Genomic DNA, 21,506 nt, shown 5'->3' with positions numbered 1-21,506 from the left:
TTGTCGTATGCTATCATCCTTTGGTGAAATAGCACGGATACGGAAGACTTATTTATATTGCAAAAGAAATGCATTAGAATTTTAATAAGTATAAAACAAACTGATACGTGCAGACCCTATTTTCAAAAACTAAAAATTCTTACACTAACGGGTATATACATTTTAGAAATTTCAAAATTTGTCCGGCAAAACGAACACTTATTCCATAAATCCAATAATGATCGCTTCATGCGTACGACTCGACGTACAGATAAACTGATACTTCCCAGAGTAAATATGAAGTTATACAGTAAGAATGCACATATTATGGCGATAAAAATATATAATAAGCTTCCAAAAGAAATATCGGATATTAGTAAATATAATGACTTCGTGCAAAAATTGAAAACTTACCTAATAAATAAAAAATATTATAATCTGCAGGAGTTTTTAGAATCGAAATAATTATTTTGATCCACAAATTCATTTAATTAAGTTAAAATGCTCTTTGTTATCATGTCTGATGCTGTTGTTGTATTTTAATATTATTTTATATTGTATGATTGAGTTACTTCTATTTTTTATTTCTATTTTTTTTTTTTTGATATATCAAAGAAAGAAAATTTGCAGTGCCCCGACGGGGTGTCATGTTGTAAGTGCTAAATAATTAATTTAAGAACCTTTGTACACATGATTGCACCAATAAAGAATTAAAGAATACAATATTTAGACGCGTAGTAAACCCAGTCATAAGTATTTTATTTGCATACAGGGTGTTTTCATTTTAATTTGATACTGATCCTTAGTAATCCCTGCCTTTAATCTTCGACGAAGTGATGCAAAGTATCATATTTCGATTTATAAAAAGTTTTTTAATAACTGCTACTGGATATGCTAGAAGCTTTTCGGATTTCTTTTCTTTAGTTTAAGAAACAACTTTAAATAAACTTTTTTTCGAAGATAGCGCATTTTCGTATCATGAACCTTGAGTGAAAAGCATATTAAATGTCTACTTTTGCGTGTGGAATAAAATAATTACTCGTGTAAAAAATCGAAAAAAATAGAATAGACATTGTTTATTATAAAAGGACGCACAAAGACAAGAAAGAAAAATTCACAAAACAATAACAAAAAGCTTAGGAGGATGTTCATTAGAATGATCATCAGGTGGTGGTAGACGTCCTGAGATAAGGGCCTCACTCAGCACAAGTCGTGGCGTGAGCCACGACGCTGCTGGTATAACGTAGACCCTGCTGGGTAAGGCACGAACGTCGTGTTCCATAAATATGCGTTAATATTCGTACTTACATATATTAAATATTATCAAATTATTTTATTTTAAATTATTAAATCGGTATGAGGAGCTCAATGGAGCAGCGGTAAACGCGCTCGGTCTGCGATTGTTGAAGTTAAGCAACTTTAGGATGGGTGACCACAAAAAAAAGTTTTCATCTCTAGCTCCTCCGTGCTTCGGAGGGCACGTTAAGCCGTTGGTTCACGGCTGCATTAGCAGTCGCACTGGGCCCGCATGATGGTTTAAGGCCCGATCTCCCTATCCATCCATAGGGAAGGCCCGTGCCCGAGCAGTGCGGACTTTAATGGGCTGATGATGAAATCAGTTTAGAAGATGAAATCGTTGGGCTGTAATAAATATGATTCATCATTATAACTTCAATTATACATTAGGTACCAAGATATAATCTAGTGATTCTCTGCCCACTCCAAAAGTGGCTTTTGGCGTGAATGATTAAAGTAGGTGTAAGTATGTTATTACAATAACATCCTGTATAGTAGATGGCTAGCTACACACGTGATACCAGTAGTCACATCATCGCGTCCATTTTAATGAACCGGAAGTTGTCATTAAGCGGGATGAGCCGCCATATTGGTCTGACAAGCACTGGATCAATTGACCATTCAGCCTTTATGCGTTTTAAAATTGTATTTGTAAACTAGTTTATTCACGTGGTTTCGTTCCGCGATTACAGACGGCGATACGGCTCACTCACGTTGGTCTAACAGGAAGCTCGGTTAGGTGTTGGGTACTTCTTCATTTCCTATATTCACCTAAAGGTTGCCTGGATGAGATTGCCAACCTTAATTCATAATCATTTATTCGCAATAAAAATGGTATTACAGTTTGCAATAAAGCCGTCTGTTGTACTACCTATCTGTTTATACCTATATTTTTTTATATATATTTTTTTGTCATAAAAAGAAGTTTATTCAACCACAAATATTTTAACAAAATTGCTTAACTAATTACATGCAACACATTATCAGTTGTGGGAGAAATGGAGGGGCCTCAGCATTGCTAATGCATTGCATTTTTAATGTTTGTTTTAAGTGCAGTATAGTTTTTATATTGTATTGTACTTAGTTCAGAGAGCGGATGAAGGATAATAGGATTGCAAAAGCGGTATATAAAGCGAAAGTTGATGGTAGGGCTGGCAGAGGAAGACCGAGAAGGACTTATGATGACCAAATTGGAGATGTCCTTAGAAAAGGTTCAATACGATCTACTCTGAACCGGCGTGCGTGTATGAAGCGATTGATGAATGTGGAGGAAGCAAGAGAAGTGTGTCAGGATCGGAGCAAATGTCTCTGCAAATGCAAGCAAATGAATTCTATAGTCTCTGCTTACCCCGGTGGGAAATAGGCGTGAGTTTATGTGTGTATGTGTACTTAGTTCATCTTGCGATGGATGTACCTCTGACTACCCTAATTAGGAATATAGTTATCAGCTTATGTCCCGCTAAAGTAACCTTCACAAGCTCTTTAGAACATACATATCATAGCATCACGCCTGTATCCTCGAAGGGGTAGGCAGTGGTATATAGTATACATACACCCACTCGGCCTATTGCCATTAATCGTGCATAAATCCTGAAAACCACGCGATATCAATTAAGTATCTATCGTAACATGAATTCAAACTCATAAAGTCGAATTTACTGTTTTTATTTATGTTACAGTCCCAATGCTGGATATCTCTCATCGTCGTTAGAAAAGTGCGTTTTGTCTACGAAGGGGATAATTTTAAATTCAAATCGTTTATTGCGTACCATTCTATAAATATACAGTTAAAAGATTCAATGAGATTCCTAAGGGTAGTTTTGCATGCTTGGAGCATTTTCAACGTAGATAATCAGTAAAATAATTAACATAAAAATTACATTTCATAAATCATTTTCAAAGCTCCTTCCCTTTAATATTACCTGCAGATTTAATTAAACAAGATCCTAAGCTTTCTAAATTTAGCACAATGATTAATTTGCTTTATTTCAAAGTTTCAAAATAAAACAGATTTAAAAGTGTCTACTTTTCTCCTCCTTATGAGAGGGAATTTCCAGGCGAAGCAGAGACTATGGAATTCCATTTGCTTCGATCCTGACATATTTCTCTTGATTCCTACACATTTATCAATGAATCGTTTCATACACGCACGCAGTTCAGAGTAGATAGTACTGAAACTTTTCTAAGGACATGTTCAATTTGGTCAATGTACCATCAAAATATATCACAAGGAACGTACACATTCATCATCATCATCTCCTTACAATATCCTGTTTTTCACGGAGTCCGCTTAACTAACCTGAAGACTTGACCAACCCGCGAAAGGAAAACCAGTCCAATCCAGTTTAGGTCACATACCTCCTAAAATGCATTTCTCGGGATTGTGGGGTTCCTCGCGATTTTTCTCTTCACACGGGACGCAAACATGATAAAGGTCCATCATTATTACATTTCTGGAAGATACGCTTCGCTAACTGCGTCACGCTGTAGTTTTTCACTCATACGCATGATAAGTCCAACCAGCTATGACGTGAATGACGTCATTAGCTTTGTACGTACAAAGCCGGGTAACAATAGCCATCATTCGCTCTAGAATCAATTCCCACAGTTACGCTTCTTGTAACTCATTTTTACCGACTTCAAAAAAGGAGGAGGTTCTCAATTCGACCGTATATTTTTTTTTTTTTTTTTTTTTTTTTTTTTATGTTTGTTCGGGCATATCTTCGTCGTATATGAACCGATTTTGATAATTCTTTTTTTGTTTGAAAGAAGATATACCCAAGGGGGTCCCATGTCAAGGAAGTCAGGATCTGATGATGGAAGACCAGAGAAATCGAGGGGAATTTTCAAAAATCGTAGGAGCGACTAGTGCGTTTGTAAAGTCATATTGATCGGATCGATCTTTAGGCTTCGGGAAAACTTCCCGGCCTTCGAAAACTGGTCAGCATCAGGGAAATACCCTATGGCCTGGCAAAACTATACAACCTGGAGCAATTTTTATTTCACGAAACGTATTTAAATCTTGATCAAATCCAATCGCCGGTGCAAAAAAACAAAATGGCGGAAAAAAAAGATGGCCGCCATACAAAATTTTGTCGATTTTGGAAGAAGCCCGTTTGGGTAAAAATAATGTATGGGGCGCTTACTCAAAACGTCATGTAGAGTACGGAAATACTTTCTGATCACCAAAAACTGCTCCGCATCAGAGAGATACTCTACGGCCTGGCAAAACTATCGCACGTGAACCAATATTTCTTTCAGAGCACTTATTTAAATCTTGGTCAAATTCCATAGCGCGTAAAAAAAATACAAAATGGCGGAAAAACAAGATGGCCGCCATACACAATTTTGTTTTTTCAGAAAATGTCTCGGGATATAAAATATATATCGGGGTTGTGGTCGGATCGTCATGTTAAGTATGGAAATACTTCCCGATTTTCGAAAACTGCTCCGCATCAGGGTGACACCCTACGGCCTGGCGAAACTATCACACCTGAACCAATTTTTCTTTCACGAAACCTATTTAAATCTTGGTCGAATTTAATGGCCGGTGAAAAAAATACAAAATGGCGAAAAAACAAGATGGCCGCCATACAAAATTTTGTTTTTCCAGAAAATGTCTTGGGGGTATAAATGATGTATAGGCGTGTGATCGGAACGTCATCTTTGAAAACTGCTCCCAATCAGGGAGACATCCTACGGCCTGGCAAACCTATTGCACCTGGATTTTGTTTGTTTCCACGACACCCATTTAAATCTTGGTCAAATTCTGTCGCCGGTGAAAAAGAACAAAGTGGCGGAAAAACAAGATGGCCGCCATACGAAGAGGGACAGTTTCGAATAAACAGGACACGCGAGCTGCTTTAGCAGCGAGCGAACCACGCGAAATCTACTGTATCTATATGTATGCGTGAGTGTGTATGATAGCAGCTTCCACTGACAACCACATGTGTGTATGTACACATACACATGTGTGTGTGTGTGCGTGTGTGTGCGCGTGTGTGTGTGTGTGTGTGTGTGTGTGTGTGTGTGTGTGTGCGAGCGAACCACGCGAAATCTACTGTATCTATATGTATGCGTGAGTGTGTATGATAGCAGCTTCCACTGACAACCACATGTGTGTATGTACACATACACATGTGTGTGTGTGTGCGTGTGTGTGCGCGCGCGCGCGTGTGTGTGTGTGTGTGTGTGTGTGTGTGTGTGTGTGTGTGTGTGTGTGTGTGTGTGTGTGTGTGTGTGCGTGTGTCTGTGTGTGTGCGTGTGTACGTGCGCGTGTGCTCGTGTGCGTTAGCGCGTGTGTGAGTGTGTGTGTGTGTAAACATGTTCATCAATAATAATTGTGATCACTACTAATAATATATTATATTATTATATATGAATATAAATCAGAAAATCTGTCTGTCTGCATCCTTGCTCGGTCTAACCATCACTTAAAATCGTAAAATAAAATAAAATTTTTAACAAAAAAAAACCGACTTCAAACGCAAAACTAAAAAGCAATAAATAAATTTACTTCGCACAAAGTAATTAGTACGTATTTTCAATTAGTAAATTATTTTATAATTCTGAAGTCGGTGCCAAGTAAATGCTACAACAACCCTACTACAATATCAAATTACTATGTACACACAATATTGTTTAATACCTATATCAAAGCAATTACAAAACAATGTCAAACAAAAAATTACAAAACAATCAGTATTGAAAAATATATGAATCGGTACTTCGTTGTAGCATTTCCTTGGCACCGGCTTCAGAATTATAAAATAATTAACTAATTGAAAATACGTACTAATTACTTTGTGCGAAGTAAATTTATTTATTGCTTTTTAGTTTTGCGTTTGAAGTCGGTTTTTTTTTGTTAATCTAAACCGTTTCCTGTAGCGAATTAGTTTTTGCTTCATTTCTATTCCGTATTAATATCTTAGTAACCGCGTTGTGATCACGAAGACGTTATATTAGTACCTAGAATACGATTAATTCGTTGCACGGAATTTCAATATTTTCAATAGTTTATTCGACTAGGTCGAAGGTAAATGATAAAACGTTAATCTAGAAATAGAAGCCAGTAACATAATCAAAAATCAATCTCATTTTTCTGTTTGATTAATTTTCGAATCAGGAATCAAAATAATTTTATTCAATGTAACATTTTTTAATTTACGTCATTTCGCAAGGTGTTATGGCTGAGGAAAAGAAATGACAAGAAACTGCAACATAGGGTATGGACCCATTAGGTATAATCATTATCTCTCTAGCATTATCCCCTTTTTTCACAGGGTCCGCTGACCTAACCTGAAGATTTGATAGGTCCGGTTTTTTACAGAAGTGACTGCCTGTCTGACCTTCCAACAGTGAACAGTGAAATGAAAACCAGCCCAATATAGATTAGGTCACATACCTCCGAAAATGCATTTCTCGGGAATGTGGGTTTCCTCACGATGTTTTCCTTCACCGCTGAGCACGTGATAATCATTTATGATCCAAACATAAATTCGAAAACAAATTCGACAATCATTGGTTTAGGCCTGTGCTGGATTCGAACCTGCGACCTCAGAGTGAGAGGCAAGCGTTCTAGCAACTGGGCTACCACGGCTACACCCATTAGGTGTAATATTCTAGTTATTTTTGCTATTTGTACCTAATATTTTACGTAGAGATAGCGGGAAAGAAAGTGACGTCACCCGTCACTTCACTACACTAGCCTGCGTACATATTTCACCGGAGCATCCTTGTCACGTCAATTCTCTGTAAAGTTAGCGAGCACTAAGTGCTTCTATAATAATGGTGTACAGTGACGTCATTATGTATACCCTATCATATTATTATACCCTATGAGCGGCAATTACAGTGGCTGGGCTAAAAATAGATTTGGATAGTGGTTTAAGGTTCAATAGGTGTACCTAACACATACTTTTAACAACAAAAGAGACCAAATGCGTTCTTAACACTTTCACAAACACAACGTCTAGAGATGATTTCCAAATCCCATGTTAGTGTCATCCTATTATGAATATAATATATGGTCAATGACAAAAAATGTCCATGAAAGTGTTAAAAAATGAATTATTTTTTCTGTAAAGTATTAAGCGTTCTAATGTTCTATTCTTTTCTTTCACAGGTAAGGGCTCAATCAACAAAAGAAAAGATGAAGACATGTTTTGAGTACGTACACTACAAAAATGCCTGTTAACCCTTGCCCGAAACATCTTCCATAGAGTCCCACACATCGCTTTTCATCCTATCGCGAAGAATGTCAAATTCAAAATTCAAATTCAGAACGCGCGCGTAACGTACGCACACGTTATATAACATAGCAACGACATTTTTACCTTCTCATTCCCACTCCTGACAACGAAGTTAAACCTATTTAAATCTATACAAAAACGTCAAAGCACCCTCGAATATAATAATTATCTACCGTACTTCTGTGTACGGAATAAATTATGGGCTCAAACTCATGACATTACGTCACACCGTCGTCAATCAACTCTACGTCAAACAAAATCAGACGATACCTAAAATATTTAGCAGTCGAATTATCACTTATCATGTAGGAGAGAATACGATGGTAACGAGAATCTGACCTGATGCAAGCCAATAACGATCGTGATGTGAAGGAGTTTCATTTTATTTAATAGACTCGATCTCGCGTTATAACGAGTATTAAAATAAGTAACTAATACTAGGCCACTGAACAGTTGTTATTTTTTTATTGTTGAAAGCTAAATATAAGGCGTACTAAAGCGATTCCAAATTCAAAAGAGTAACTTTTCTAACGTCTATGTAGGAAAGTGAGTAGAAGGTAAGAGAGAATACTATGGAAAGATAATTAATGGGGATTTGGTTGTTTATGGTATGAATTTAGGATGGTTAATGAATAGGACGGAAGGAAGTTTTTAAAAAATTATAAAATGGTTATCTATTATTAGAATGGGGTCGGAATGTAAGGGGCATTTGTTTTTTGGGTAAAAAGGAGAAAATAAAAGGACTCAAGACAAATAAATATCCCTTTTAATTCTATATTCCACATATATAGGTATGCGGTATAACAACCTAACAAAAAAGTGTAATAAAAACGAAAATAGTTTGTACGTACACCTAGGGAACCACCGTAACAAATATACAAAATTGTCAAGGCACACTCAAGCTAAAAACCAAAAAATACGACAAAAACGAAAGAAACAAATTAAATTACTTCTTAGATAACACACTGAAGCGGTAAAACAAAAATGATATATTGGAGGCAATGTTTTTACAAAGGAACATAAATGAAGGTCCCTATCATCCCGATTACTCAATTTCGGTTACACATAAAACAAAATTGGGGGCATTTGAACAGGAATAAAGGAACAAAGGTCTCAAGGTCTGTAGGTAAAGGCTTAATATCTACAAGCCCCCCTATATGAGGTACATTACACACACTCTGAGCCATTAAGGAAGGAAAAGGGTCTGTGCAAACATTACATTGGATCCAAGATTTATTTACTTACACAACAGGGGGGTTAAAATGGCCACATTGAAGCAATTCGTCTAAGAAAGCAATATTGCTATTTGACATTTGATTGCATTGCGCACTTACTTTTATATGCACAAATGTCAAATTGCAACATTGCTTTCTTAGATGAATTGTTTCGATGTGGCCATTTTAACCCCCCTGTTGTGTAAGTAAATAAATCTTGGATCCAATGTTTCCACAGACCTAATTCGCTTTCTAATGATGTTCTCAATGCTTACCTAACAAAGTAAAAGCTAATAATACGAAACCTTTCTGTCAAAGCGGCGTCAGGAAGTCTCTGTTGAAGGTTCTTTGGACGCTTAGCAGGTTTCTAGGCCTGAAACTTCTTGATTTAAGTCGCACCCTTGCAGAATCCTAAAAATTATCAGCAGTATTATTTAAGAAAGCAGCAGCAGTGTTTTTTCTTTCTTTTATTCCATGGTGCTCACTAAGACGGGGTTTTGCGAAATTCAACCCCTAAGGAGATAAAAAGCGGGGACATAGTTTGTATGAAACTTCTACATATAATTTAAATAATTTATTATTTTTTTTTATATACTTAATTTGTTTTGTGAATTTTTTATGTGATCTTATTATGTTGTTTTTGTGTGTGGCATCCTTTTATAATAAACAATTTCTATTCTATTCTATTTAATAGTAGGGGTTCACGTGAACTAAGTCGCGGGTAACTGCCAGTCATTAGACATACTGATCTTGTGATAGTGGTGACCATCCGTTCTTCAACAATCGAGACTATCTTTTTTCTTTTTTGTTTAGACGATATTGATTAGACTATTAAAATGTTCTTTGATTCTATTAATACGAGCATTTTTACCGTTATTAAACTCAGTTCAAAGCCCTCAGTTTGACATGTGTTCTTCGAAATACAATTCAGTTTAATTGTAACTGTCGTCATATTTATAGCATCACCCGTAGACAAATCAATACAACAGTCGGTATCACAGGAAAATTTTGGAACGAAAATAGCCAAATTAAAGTAATAGTAACAGGTGCTCTGTTCGTAATAGTTGGCAAAAGTTATACTATTATGAATGTTCATAATAGTTATATTATACAACTGCGAAAATGAAATGGCTGGGAGTTAATAATATTCATAATTTTGTTTCTTTGACAGATAAATAGATCATTTATTCGCATGAATACAGTACAATGGTCTTAATAGGTAATCCTTAATGTGTTCATCCTGCTTGCAGGCGTGCAAATATTACATACATACATAATCTCTCGCCTATTTCCCATCGGAGTAAGCAGAGACTATGGAATTCCATTTGCTTCAATCCTGACACTCTAAAATCATTTACATTATGAAATTTTTGTTTGTTTTTTGTTTTCATGTGCATTTTCAGCATTGAAGGAAAACATCGTGAGGAAACCTACAACCTAACCTAACCACCAAACCTGTGGTTTTCCCTTCGCGGGTTGGAAGGTCAGACAGGCAGTCGCTTCTGTAAAAACCGGACCAAAAAAAATCCAAATCCTGTCAAAAATGTGGAAACGGGATAATGCTAGGTGCTGATGATGATTTTTTATTTCGTTTTGTTCTATATTTAATTTTTGACAGAAAAAACAACATAATTTTAAAAGGAAATCTGAATTCTAGAATGTATCGATCTCGTTATCCTAAGTAATCTGATTGTGCAATCCTGTCTAGTCGACACGAGATTTAAGTACATAAGTTTATTCAGCAAATGTTCCAAAAGTAGCTCTATTATAATCCCTCATTCAGCGCTTATCGCTATCGACTCTCTAAGGTCGATTAAATAATTCAAATGTAATCCTTTCAGACGACGACGCTCTGAGCTGAGGTCCGCGCCCAACTCAGGCCTGTTGTCTTGAATTTTGTATCGGGTAAGAGCCCTCAGCGCTCCCCATTTGTCCGGCCAAGTAGTTGTACTATTTGCGGCAAATCTAAAAAATCTCCAAGTAATCTTTTAACGTTTTGTAGCTAACCTAGTTCAAAACGGATGACGTTCTTGGGTTTAAAATGTATTCAAACACTCGACGCAAATGGGATGTTTCTGCCAAATAAATACTTTTTATTACCTCTATCTGCACTGCACACAAAGTGTGACGATGTTCAAAATGTAGACTACTCTAAGTGTGCTAATGTGAATCAAATATAACAATCACATCACAGACTATTACGTGAACATGTATGTAAACTTGTTTGACACGTAACCAGAATTGTCAAGCGCATACCGAATCATTTCATGCTTGTAGTTAGAGAGTTGGGTTAGAGTTATACTTGGCTTTTGAGAAGAATTTTTGATAATATTTTAAGGAATCACATATAAATAAATATAATAATATAATAATCACATACAAACCACCTTATTAATAATAACACCGCAACCACATTCTCTTTCTTCACTCTCTTCTAGTTTCAGATATGCTATACTTTGCTGGATTTTTTTTTAAATTGTGGCCTGGTTTCACGGCCTTTAAAGTCTTTGTATAACAAATAAGTGGATAGCGCTGTGTACCACATGTCATATAACATTTGCATAAGACAAGTAACTGTAAAAGGAAAGCTTTTAGGTAAGTATCTCTTGTGTTAATCGTTGCTAAATTTAAACTTGTCCAAACGAATTCAAATTCGACTTTTATGATTAAGCCGCCTATGACTAAGTAAGTTGGTGTGCCAAGAAATGGAAACAAAGGAACACCCCTATCAATACGTATACAATATCTAGTGGAATTTTCCGTCGCAAAATTAATGTATTTTTTTGTGTTTTTTTAAATTGTTTTCAATTCTATACTTTTGCGATGGAAAATTCCACTTGATATTAACTCAGAATAATGAGCTGAACCATCCCCCAGTATTTATTACGATGTCACTTACACTCTACACAAGTACATACAAGTAAATAGGGTGTTAGTGACATCGTAACAAATACTGAGGGGGATGATTCAGACCATGATTCTAAGTTAAATCAAGTGGATTTTCCTGTCGGAAAATTCATGAGAATTTTAGTGTTTTTTTAAATTATTTTCTGTTCCATACTTTTGCGATGGAAAATTCCACTTGACATAAACTCAGAATCCCGGCCTGAATCATCCCTCAAAGTTTTCGTTACGATCTCACTAACATCCTGTATGTATAATACAGGTTATATTTCCATAATTAACCAAAGGTTGAACGATTCAGAATCAATACTGCAAGAAACCTTATAGTCAACCTAGGTACGTCAAATTTTAAATTTCGAGAGAATGAACCACCAGATTTTCAAAAAAGTACCAAATTGTAAACGACCTAACCCAACGCTTGAACAAACATCCTGCATCGCGAAACTTCGATCCTTCTTACAGAATGACACACTAGCAAAAAAAGTCAAAACTATCTAAGATCAAAACCAATTTTCGTCACTGTAGCTATAAAACGTGATAGCAGAGCCCTAAAAATGAACCCTGAACTCAGTCGTAAATAAACGTCTGCATTGCGAATCTATAGGTACACTTCCGGGGTGAAGGACGATTTATGTCTGCCAAACACGCAATTGGAAACCGTATACGAAGGGCCATCCGAATTTACGACTGTTTCCCAGGTGTTTCCTGCTAAAATTTATAGTCTGTCTAGAAATTCTAGGTAAGTATTTCAACCGTCTGTGACCCCGGTATAGACTGACTGCCTTGAAATGAAAATAACGTCCAGTAGGAAATAAACGTGAGTTTATGTATGTATCTGTGTATATTTTGTTTGCTAAAAGAGTTATTTATATATATGAATTATATTATCAACAGTAACTCTATTAAATGTAATGGTTGAGAATGCTCTTTATATAGAACCATATAAATGTTCTATCATGAAATTGTATTGCTCGGCTAAATATAAAAGCGATTTTTTGTAGTGATTGATCATTAATGTATTCAGCAGCAGGAGGAACTGAAATGTGATTTCGCTAGTCATTAAAACCTATCCATGCCAATGCCAACAATTCCCAATGATTCATTTCTTCGTTAATCATATTAATCATAATCTTCATTAGGTTTGTTTATTCATAGGTGTTATTATTTCAACTCATTTCAATTAAAATCTTACAAAAACCTATTAAATAACAACATAAGCGCCAAAGCCAATGCTAATGCCAAAGTCAGGGTTACACAATAATTACTTACCGGCTTTTTCAGTTCAATCTTCGTTTCATGCTTACGAAGCACGGCATATTCAAGGTCTTTTGCATAATCACGCTATTAGCAAGAAAACCTTTCTTTTTTAACGAATACCTCGTCCATATTAGGTTACGAGTCAATATGTTTTCCAACTTGTATCGGGCACGTGTAACTAAACTTTTCAAATTTCATTTTTGTTCGTTGATTTATGTGTTGTTTTGTACGATTTGATTCAAGAACCTTTTCGAAATCAATCTGCTGATACCTTCTAAGCGGACGTAGTGTGAATGTGAACAAAGCTTTTACTGCCTATACACCCTTGTGTAGACGAGGTGTAAAACAATAAAAGAAGCATTATTATAGTCAGCTGAAAACACGCGACGTCAGTCGTCTCATTCAGGATCTAGGTTTCATAATTTTCCTTACTTCATTTCTTTCGTGGCATTTTATGGTAGTTAATTAATGTTGTGTTAGGCAGTTTCTTTCCTACACTTTTATTTGTATTTTACTATTAGGGCTTTTATGGTAAGTACCTAATAAATCAGCTTTTACAGATTCAATATCAGCACTAACTACCAAATAAAATACCAAAGCTCCTCGTTGTTTTTAGCTACAGCTTCAAAATCTTCTCCTAAAATCTCTAGGGTACTTTACCTACCCAAGGTATCTACTTTAATTAAATGAAGCGGTCCTAAGACAATTTCAACACGGTTTTTGACAGAATACTCAATTAGTGTGTTGGGAACTGTTATCTAAAATACCTATCTAAGATCAATGACATTGAGGTGAATGTACTGCTCGATACTAGGTCTGAGGTGGGACAATAATTGGGAATCGAATTTAATCTATGGGGACACATATAGGTAGATAGATATCGAGCTTGTTGTCATATTGAATCGTTGCATCTACCGTACATAAAAAGAAAGAAGGAATTAGGCAATGAAAGTAGTATCGATACTACTGAAGAAGGGAGATAGTTTCATGCTACTAATTATGCAGATGGATAACACTTATGACTTTTTAATAACTTTATCGCTATCACAACAACACTGGTGATTGTTAGACAGTAGACAGTAGCCTTAATATAGCGTCCTGTAGCGCGTACGCACCACAATGCGAGCGAGGTGGGTCGGCCGTTGACCCCAATCCCGTTCACACCTCGCCGCTTCCGTCCGCTCCCTGAGTACACTTCGTCGCCCCATTTGATTACTCCTGCTTGCTGATGTCACAATATTTATAAGCAAACATCTCTGCTTCCACTAAACATTTTATTGAAGAACTTTGTATGCACGCGTAAACTTTTGATGTTCCTATAATAAGTATCAGTGAAAGACGTGGAAAACAAATTGCAGCTACTGACAGTTTACTATGATGCACCAATTCATCGACCAAACTTCACTTTCCACTTCTAGTCAACAGAGTCGACTCTACATCTCTTTTAACATATCCAGAATGATAATCAGCATTGTATATTGTATCTTACTTTACTATTTATATCACGAAAGGTGAAACAAATGATAGCAAAAACTAGGATTACAACAACAAATACAGCATCTGCAAACAATTTGGCATCGCAATGTCAAGGACGCGTTCAGTAAATTGGCATACACGATGCCAACCAGATAGTGGACGCCTTATGTAATGCTGATTTCTGAACAATAATATAACACACAGGGAAGACATCATAATATCGTTGAGCTGCTCCTAAATTACAAAATCTCCACAAAATTCACCGCTCTCGAATTAAAACCGAGATAAATGGGACTAAATCACCGTTCATCCGAATGTACGTGCCAAATGTTGCTTAACATAATTGTTCACGTGTCTGAACTCCCGTCCCATGTCTCAGATTCTGTCCCCGACAAGGGCCACGAGTAGTAAATCGAAACTCACAAGGAGACTTGTACTAAGTAGTTGGAACTTCGAACTTCCATCAAACTAAAGGTGCTTTAGAATTTTCAAGAAGTTCTCGGCAAAGGGACTACTCAATGCCCTTATTGGAATGTAAAGAGGAATTCCTGATTGGCCCGGTTTGAGTTATGACAAGTACCTACGCAATACCCTGATGAGCTCTCGAGAGACTCACAAAGGTCCCTGAAAGATTCAAGAACTTCTTAGGACTTCTGTAGATATGGAAAACAACAACGTTAACATTAGATGACCTATATTCTACTAAACAAATAACAGCCAATACATCAGTATTGGTATTGGTATCAGATCTCAGACAAAACTAAGTATTCAAATATAGAAACTGAAATAAAATGTCTTGAATTCTGAACTAAATAAAAACACTTATTGCATAGAACGACTGTATGAGACAGGACACGAGCAATACGTCTCTTGGGAACAAGGCTCTAGAAGTCAACTCACGTGCCTTCCTTTCCTGTGAAGAGTTCATTAATCGTCATTACTACCACAAGCTGTGGAGTTATTTCCTGTGGATACTGCCAATAGGAAGGAAGTAATAGCAATTACATTTGTCAGTAGACATGGCGAATGGGTGGATTTATCAGTCAAGAAAATTGGTAAGGTAACAGGGATTATGTGAATGAGGAAGGAAGAAAGGGAATATACAAATATAAATGATAGAAAAGGACAAGGACATATATAAACTCGCACCTATTCGTACCAGGGTAAGAAGAGATTATGGAATTAGATTTGCTCTGATCGTGACACACTTCTTTTGCTTTCACTTTTCATGTATGAAATGCTTTATGAGAGTGTAACTGCCCCGGTGTTACTTACCCCGATACCGACCCCGCTGGCGTGGTTGACGATTTCCCTCATTCAGCGCTTAGGGCTATCGACTAGGGTCGATTAATTCTTTTAAATATTCTTCCACTCAGACGATGCCTGAGCCGAGGTTCGCGCCTGTTGTCTTAAATTTTGTACCAGGTGAGACTCTCGGCGCTCCCCATTCGTCCGGCTAAGTAGTTAATGCTCTGCGGCAAATCTACAATAAGTCACGTCAAAAAAACGCGGTGATACTTTCTGTTGAACAATTTTGTTCAGTGCAATTGTTTGTACATTACCTCATTAATTGCCTCGCACGTGTAGCGTCAGAAGGAGCAATCTGCTCGTCAGTCTTCCGATTGATGCAATTAACTGATTTACTCATCGACTTGTTGACCCACGCTATCCTCGGCTTCACGTTCAATGTGAGTTTCGTTGCCTTAGAGAGAAAACGATGGAAGCGCCTTTTTGAAAAATCACAATCAGATGTGGTGTTCTTCAACAAAACCTCGACTTCTTTCAATTAATTAGGTACCATTAGGTACTGGATGGGAACTAGCTTGTCTATTGCGAGGATTTATAAAAAAAACTGTTAAAATGTTAAAAAAAAAATAAAAAACAATGTGATCTTCCAAAAAGCGCCTACTTGTTTTTCACAATATACTTAAGGCGACGATATATGCCAGGTGCTTGGCAAGAAAGCATGCATTTCTTCAAAACAATCTAACGTTTAACCAATCGAAGGAAAATGTTCCATAGCATAAATTCAATTAATATATTTCGATATCGTATCAAACCTCTTCACGGTTGAAGTTAATAAGTAGGTTCCTATTTCACCTAAATCGTCTCTTTTCATTTCCATCTCAAATAATAAGAAAATAACGTTCTTTATTTCAAAATTGTTAGGTACCTACAGTCACGAGTACTAATAATATATGTTTACACTTTGAAACCATGTCGCATTCACTTTTTGACAAATTAAACCGTAAGTCTCATTAAATGACAAATATGATAGTGCAACAGGGTTCTTAGTGGGTACATGATATTGCTCACTACTTAATGTAGTTCACAAAAGTAAATTAAATTGATTGCCACAGTTCTGATAAAATGCAAAATGGACGCAACGTGACAATTTTATCACAACTCTTTTGCCAGACAAAGAGTATTTTTACCTACTTACAATGTCCAGGATGATATTACAGGCTAATTTATTGAGTAACTCGAGGATAAAACGATGTAGTAAGGCTGTAATCAGATCATAATTATAGACTATCTACAAGCCTGGCTACCTACTCATTGGCCACGTGAGGAAACTCGTGGAGCAAAATATCACAGTATCCTGTAAGTGGTTTTTACTAATACTTTTTATGAAAATCAGACGTGTGTTGATTAGACACGTATTTATTATATCAGGTTGATGTTTTTTATAAAAATCTTAGTACCTGATATAATAATAAAGAGTCAAAATTAAAAAAGAATAAGGGAAAAAAATAAGAAATTAATAAAAAGAAAGAAAATTATTAATAGAGATAGAGATAATTGGATCGTGTAGGTACTAGGTTCAAGATAAATTATGAAAAAAGACAAATTAAAACTAACGAAAAACATTTTCTTTTTTTCTATTTAACTTACTTACTTATTTATGAATTTTAATCAAGAAATAGTAAGTCCGACATTTTCTAGGACGTTACAGTGTGCTTTTTCATACAAATTCCGTAGTAATTTCGTGTTGTGACGTTTAGTAAAAAGTAACTGATTTGACTAGTTGGAAACTAGCCTAGAAAGGACTGGCCGCAGTGTGTCTTCCTACTCGTGTTTATATTAGTTTATAATAAAGACTCGTAGTTAAAACTGAGTACCTATATAATATTATGTTTAGGTACAAGTTTTTTAACAATTGACAAGTATTTTTAGCATTTTTGAAGTGTTAGTCAGTAATATTATATTTTAAACCTGACCTAACGTAACTTAACCTCAGTTTAAAGTCGTAAGACCGAATCTCCTTTTAAAATCCAAATCCCATTGTTTAACTATTGTGTCTGGAAATCACGGCCTTAGGAGGTTAAAATAAATACTTCTTGAATTATCTTTTCCATTCTCTTTCAATTATTTACGACTCATGATGCAATTTTAACATTTATTTATTTCTTTTATACATGCTTTTTTTTTTTTTCATTTTGCCCATTTGTGGGTCAGGCTAAGATCATAAGACCATGCTGCCTAGTTTTTATACATGCATTATTCCGTCATCACGCCACCATAGAGTATAAACATGTATAGAATGCAATGAGGAACTTTCCAGGCTACGTTCACCAAAAACAATATAGATGGCGTTGTACATACAGCTTAAAAGTGATGATGGTACATAATTATTAAAAAATACAATACATTGGATAGAGATAGAAGCATATATATAAAACTAATTGTTGCTTGATATTTGGATCACATTATGTATAGAATGACGTTGCTACCTATATTGCTCCTCTTTATTTCGATCAGAATAATTATGAGTGGAAGTTGTATTGCGTAATAAAAATGGTCGTCACTTATACCCAAAAACAAAGATAAAATATGCATAATATGTCTGTTATCCATGAAAATAGAAGTTTAAACGAAGAAACAACAACGCCATCTATCGTGTTTTTGGGAAACGCCTACTGGAAAGTTCCTCATTGAAATACCGGATGAGGAGATAGGTACCTACCTACTAACTGTATCTACTCATCTATTATTACACCGCCGTGGTTTTTCACGTCACTGTTCCCTAACCTCAACTCCTGGAACCACTCGAGATGTTTCCTCAAATTGCGAAGTCCAGCTAAATATAACTCATGAACCACGCAATACTCGTACAACATTCTATTTTACTGTTTACTTACTCATCGTCATATCTAACGTGATGGACTAATTTTAAAGTTGTTAATCTATCGGTCGCTGTGCCCTACGTAAATAGTTTTGTAAGCTCTTCAAGTAGCTCGATGAATGTTTGTGTTGTGGTAAAGATAGCTTCGATAGCAGCAGCTCCAGTGGTGTACGTAAACATAGGTCGTGTTGGTTGTTTGAGCGAAAAGGGCGGTTATGCAAAAATATCCTACAGACAAGTAACAGAGGGAAGGTGGGAAAAACTTACGGATGCGCTGCAAAACGGAGATTTATATCCTCGGGGACACCGTTGCTCGACGAGGGCCCTCGGAGATGATGATTCAGATGGCTGCGTGCACTATTAAGATGATAATTGTATTTTGTTTGGTCAGCCGGCACTCTCACGCACGGTTGTTGAAGCAAGAAGTGAATGAATGATTTGGAAATTTGAGTGAGCGTGTTCGATGAATGAATGAGCGTCGCCGGGTGATAGGAAAGGGTAGGAAGCGGGAATGACTGATACTTGAACAATGAAGGCAACATAGAAAAAAGGCGGATTTACTACTTACCGATGTAAGTACAGTCGTTACATGAGCCATGTCGGGGGTCTATGGCAGCTCAATAGTAACCCTGACACCAGGGTTGATGGGATTGGTAATCCACCTCACAATCCACACGATAGAAGACTATACATACATAAGTTACAGCGAAGAAATAAATCATCGGTACCCTACGCTTCGATGTCTCTTGTTACGATGTGTTAACATCGTGAAAATAGTAAATTACCATGTATTTAGATTAATGATCTCTCTCTCTCTCTATTTAAGAGCTGCGCTTTTGTCGGTGGGGTAATCGCCATTCCTCTCTTCTTCCCGCCAAAACCTTCACCTCCCGATACGACACGACCTGCACCTTCTCTTTTATTTGTATCGTAAATGTTATCCTAGGTCTACACCTTCCTCTCTTCCCTTCAATTTTAGCCCCTCCGGTTGATTGAGGGGAGGCCTGTGCCCAGCAGTGGGACGTATATAGGCAGTTTTAGTATGTATGTTATGTAATGTTTGTTATAAATGAATCGTGTCGTATCAGATTAAGGATATCATGAAAAAAGAAAAATACAAAAAAAACATACTTAGGTAAGACTACGCCTATCTCTCATTGGTGTAGGTATAGACAACGCAATTCCACACACCTCCACCTACTCACCTCTATTTCTATTATTTGATCTCCTTCAACAGCACTTTGGTTCCATTTTTAGCAGCATAATCGATGTTTTGCAGCGCAATATCCAAGCATGTTGTGGTTTGTAACACTGATGTTAATGTCAACCTTATGGCAAGGCAACACGACCGATGCATGATATGAATGTAATCAGGAAGTGGCTCGTATAAATAAACACAGGCTTTGTTGGTTGTTGTAGTAAAGTATGAGTATTAAGGAGATGCATTGGATTTGTACTGTTGGAACCAATGTTTGAATCTTCATGCTAAATGCACTTACTTAACATTTATTTATTCATTAAAGAAAAAAAAATGTAATAATACAAATATTATAATATTAGTCATTTGACAAAATGTTTATATTTAGAGCCCCCACAAACCACAGACTTTCTAAATCTGTAAAAATCATCAAGTGCTAACTTAACAAACATTATATTAAAAATTATTATGATTAACGTTAATAAAATATAAAATAAAAAAACCTACACTAAAATACGTCAAAATACACAAATATAAAATGTAAAAAGGTATTGGAATATAACAATACGTACATCACGGACAAGGAGTATGGCTTAACTGTTAAAGTTACGTAAATATAATATTTACTTTACTTTTTAAATTATTATTTTTCACAATTTTATGAAAATTTGTAAAGTTTTTTTGGATGTGCTATTAACAAACTAATCTCAACTGAGACTGCCCTCAAGATCATGCTCAAGTCCCTGTTTTTATATAAGAACTGTCACAATGACATGATCTTGAGGGCCGTCTCGAAGCTGAGATTAGTTTATGACCAATACCACCGAATACCACCCTTAAACTTATACAAAGCAAACCAATTACAACGGCAAAACTTTTTTTTTAATATAATTTTACACTATTTTAACAGAACCTTATTATTAGTATAATAGGTAGATAAGTCTGATAAATCTAACCGCGACATGTGAAAAACGGGAAAAAATAAAAAATATGATAAATATAGCATAATTCATTACACCTACATTCGTCAATATGTCTTGGTACTTATATAGTACCTATACTTGTCTTAAAAACCTAAATTGTGAAAATATTCTGCCTATGAATATGGAGCCGTACCGATGCAGCTTCGAATCGGGCCACAGCTTGATAGCCAGACTATCGCTAGGCAATTTAAAACCTGTTTCCTAGGTAGTAAAAACAACTATCAGACTTCGACCAACATCATATTGGTCGACACTAGCGAATGTTCTCATAGACCAAACCTTTCTCTTTTATAGAGACGTTTCTTTTTACGAATAAAAGTGCGAATAACGTTATAAATTTACAAAAAAACTTGTCTTGATATAGATTTAGAAATTGCTACTTTATCCGGTAGAAAACATGAAACAACTTTTTTATTTATTACTAGCTTTTGCCCGCGACTTCGTCCGCGTTGCGTGTTATATAAGAGAGAGATCTTTGTGTGTGTGGGAGTGCATATCAAATTTCAAGCATCAAACTTATGCAGTTTAGATTTTTTCATACAATTTTTTTCCCAATAACTCCCATTTTTCAAAATACAGCCAAAAATAAACTTTATATTTACTAAGGTATGCATGCATGCTAGATTGAATCAATTGATTGAATTGATTTTTTTTTAATTGATTGTTCATTGAGTTTTAATTTTAATACACACTTCCTCTCTTCCCTTCAACGTTGCTGTGCCCTACAGGGTCCATGTTTTAGTTCCTATGCCTATGTAACACCCCATTGTACTACATGGAATGCAATAAATAATTTAATTGAATTGAATTGAAAACATCTAT

The 21,506-nt window shown here is 36.0% G+C and overlaps 2 protein-coding genes across 6 annotated transcripts in view; both read left to right on the top strand.

The window, feature by feature from the left end:
- The window catches only part of LOC126369432 (peroxiredoxin-4-like), a 196,628-nt gene that overhangs the window by 30,604 nt on the left and 144,518 nt on the right, over nucleotides 1-21,506 (top strand). The window lies entirely within an intron of this gene.
- The window catches only part of LOC126369413 (uncharacterized), a 137,359-nt gene that overhangs the window by 80,233 nt on the left and 35,620 nt on the right, over nucleotides 1-21,506 (top strand). For 2 of the 5 annotated variants that reach the window (XM_050013818.1, XM_050013819.1), the window contains exon 2: nucleotides 7,400-7,443. The exons of the other annotated variants lie outside the window; for them this stretch is intronic. In XM_050013818.1, coding sequence (XP_049869775.1) covers nucleotides 7,400-7,443 — 44 coding nt within the window. The remainder of the gene's footprint in view (nucleotides 1-7,399; nucleotides 7,444-21,506) is intronic. 5 annotated transcript variants of the gene reach the window in all.

The sequence above is a fragment of the Pectinophora gossypiella genome, chromosome 9 (assembly GCF_024362695.1).
Source record: "Pectinophora gossypiella chromosome 9, ilPecGoss1.1, whole genome shotgun sequence".
In the NCBI taxonomy this organism is placed as follows: domain Eukaryota; kingdom Metazoa; phylum Arthropoda; class Insecta; order Lepidoptera; family Gelechiidae; genus Pectinophora; species Pectinophora gossypiella.
The sequence above is the reverse complement of the archived record's forward strand: the minus strand, read 5'-3'. Positions and strand labels throughout refer to the sequence as shown.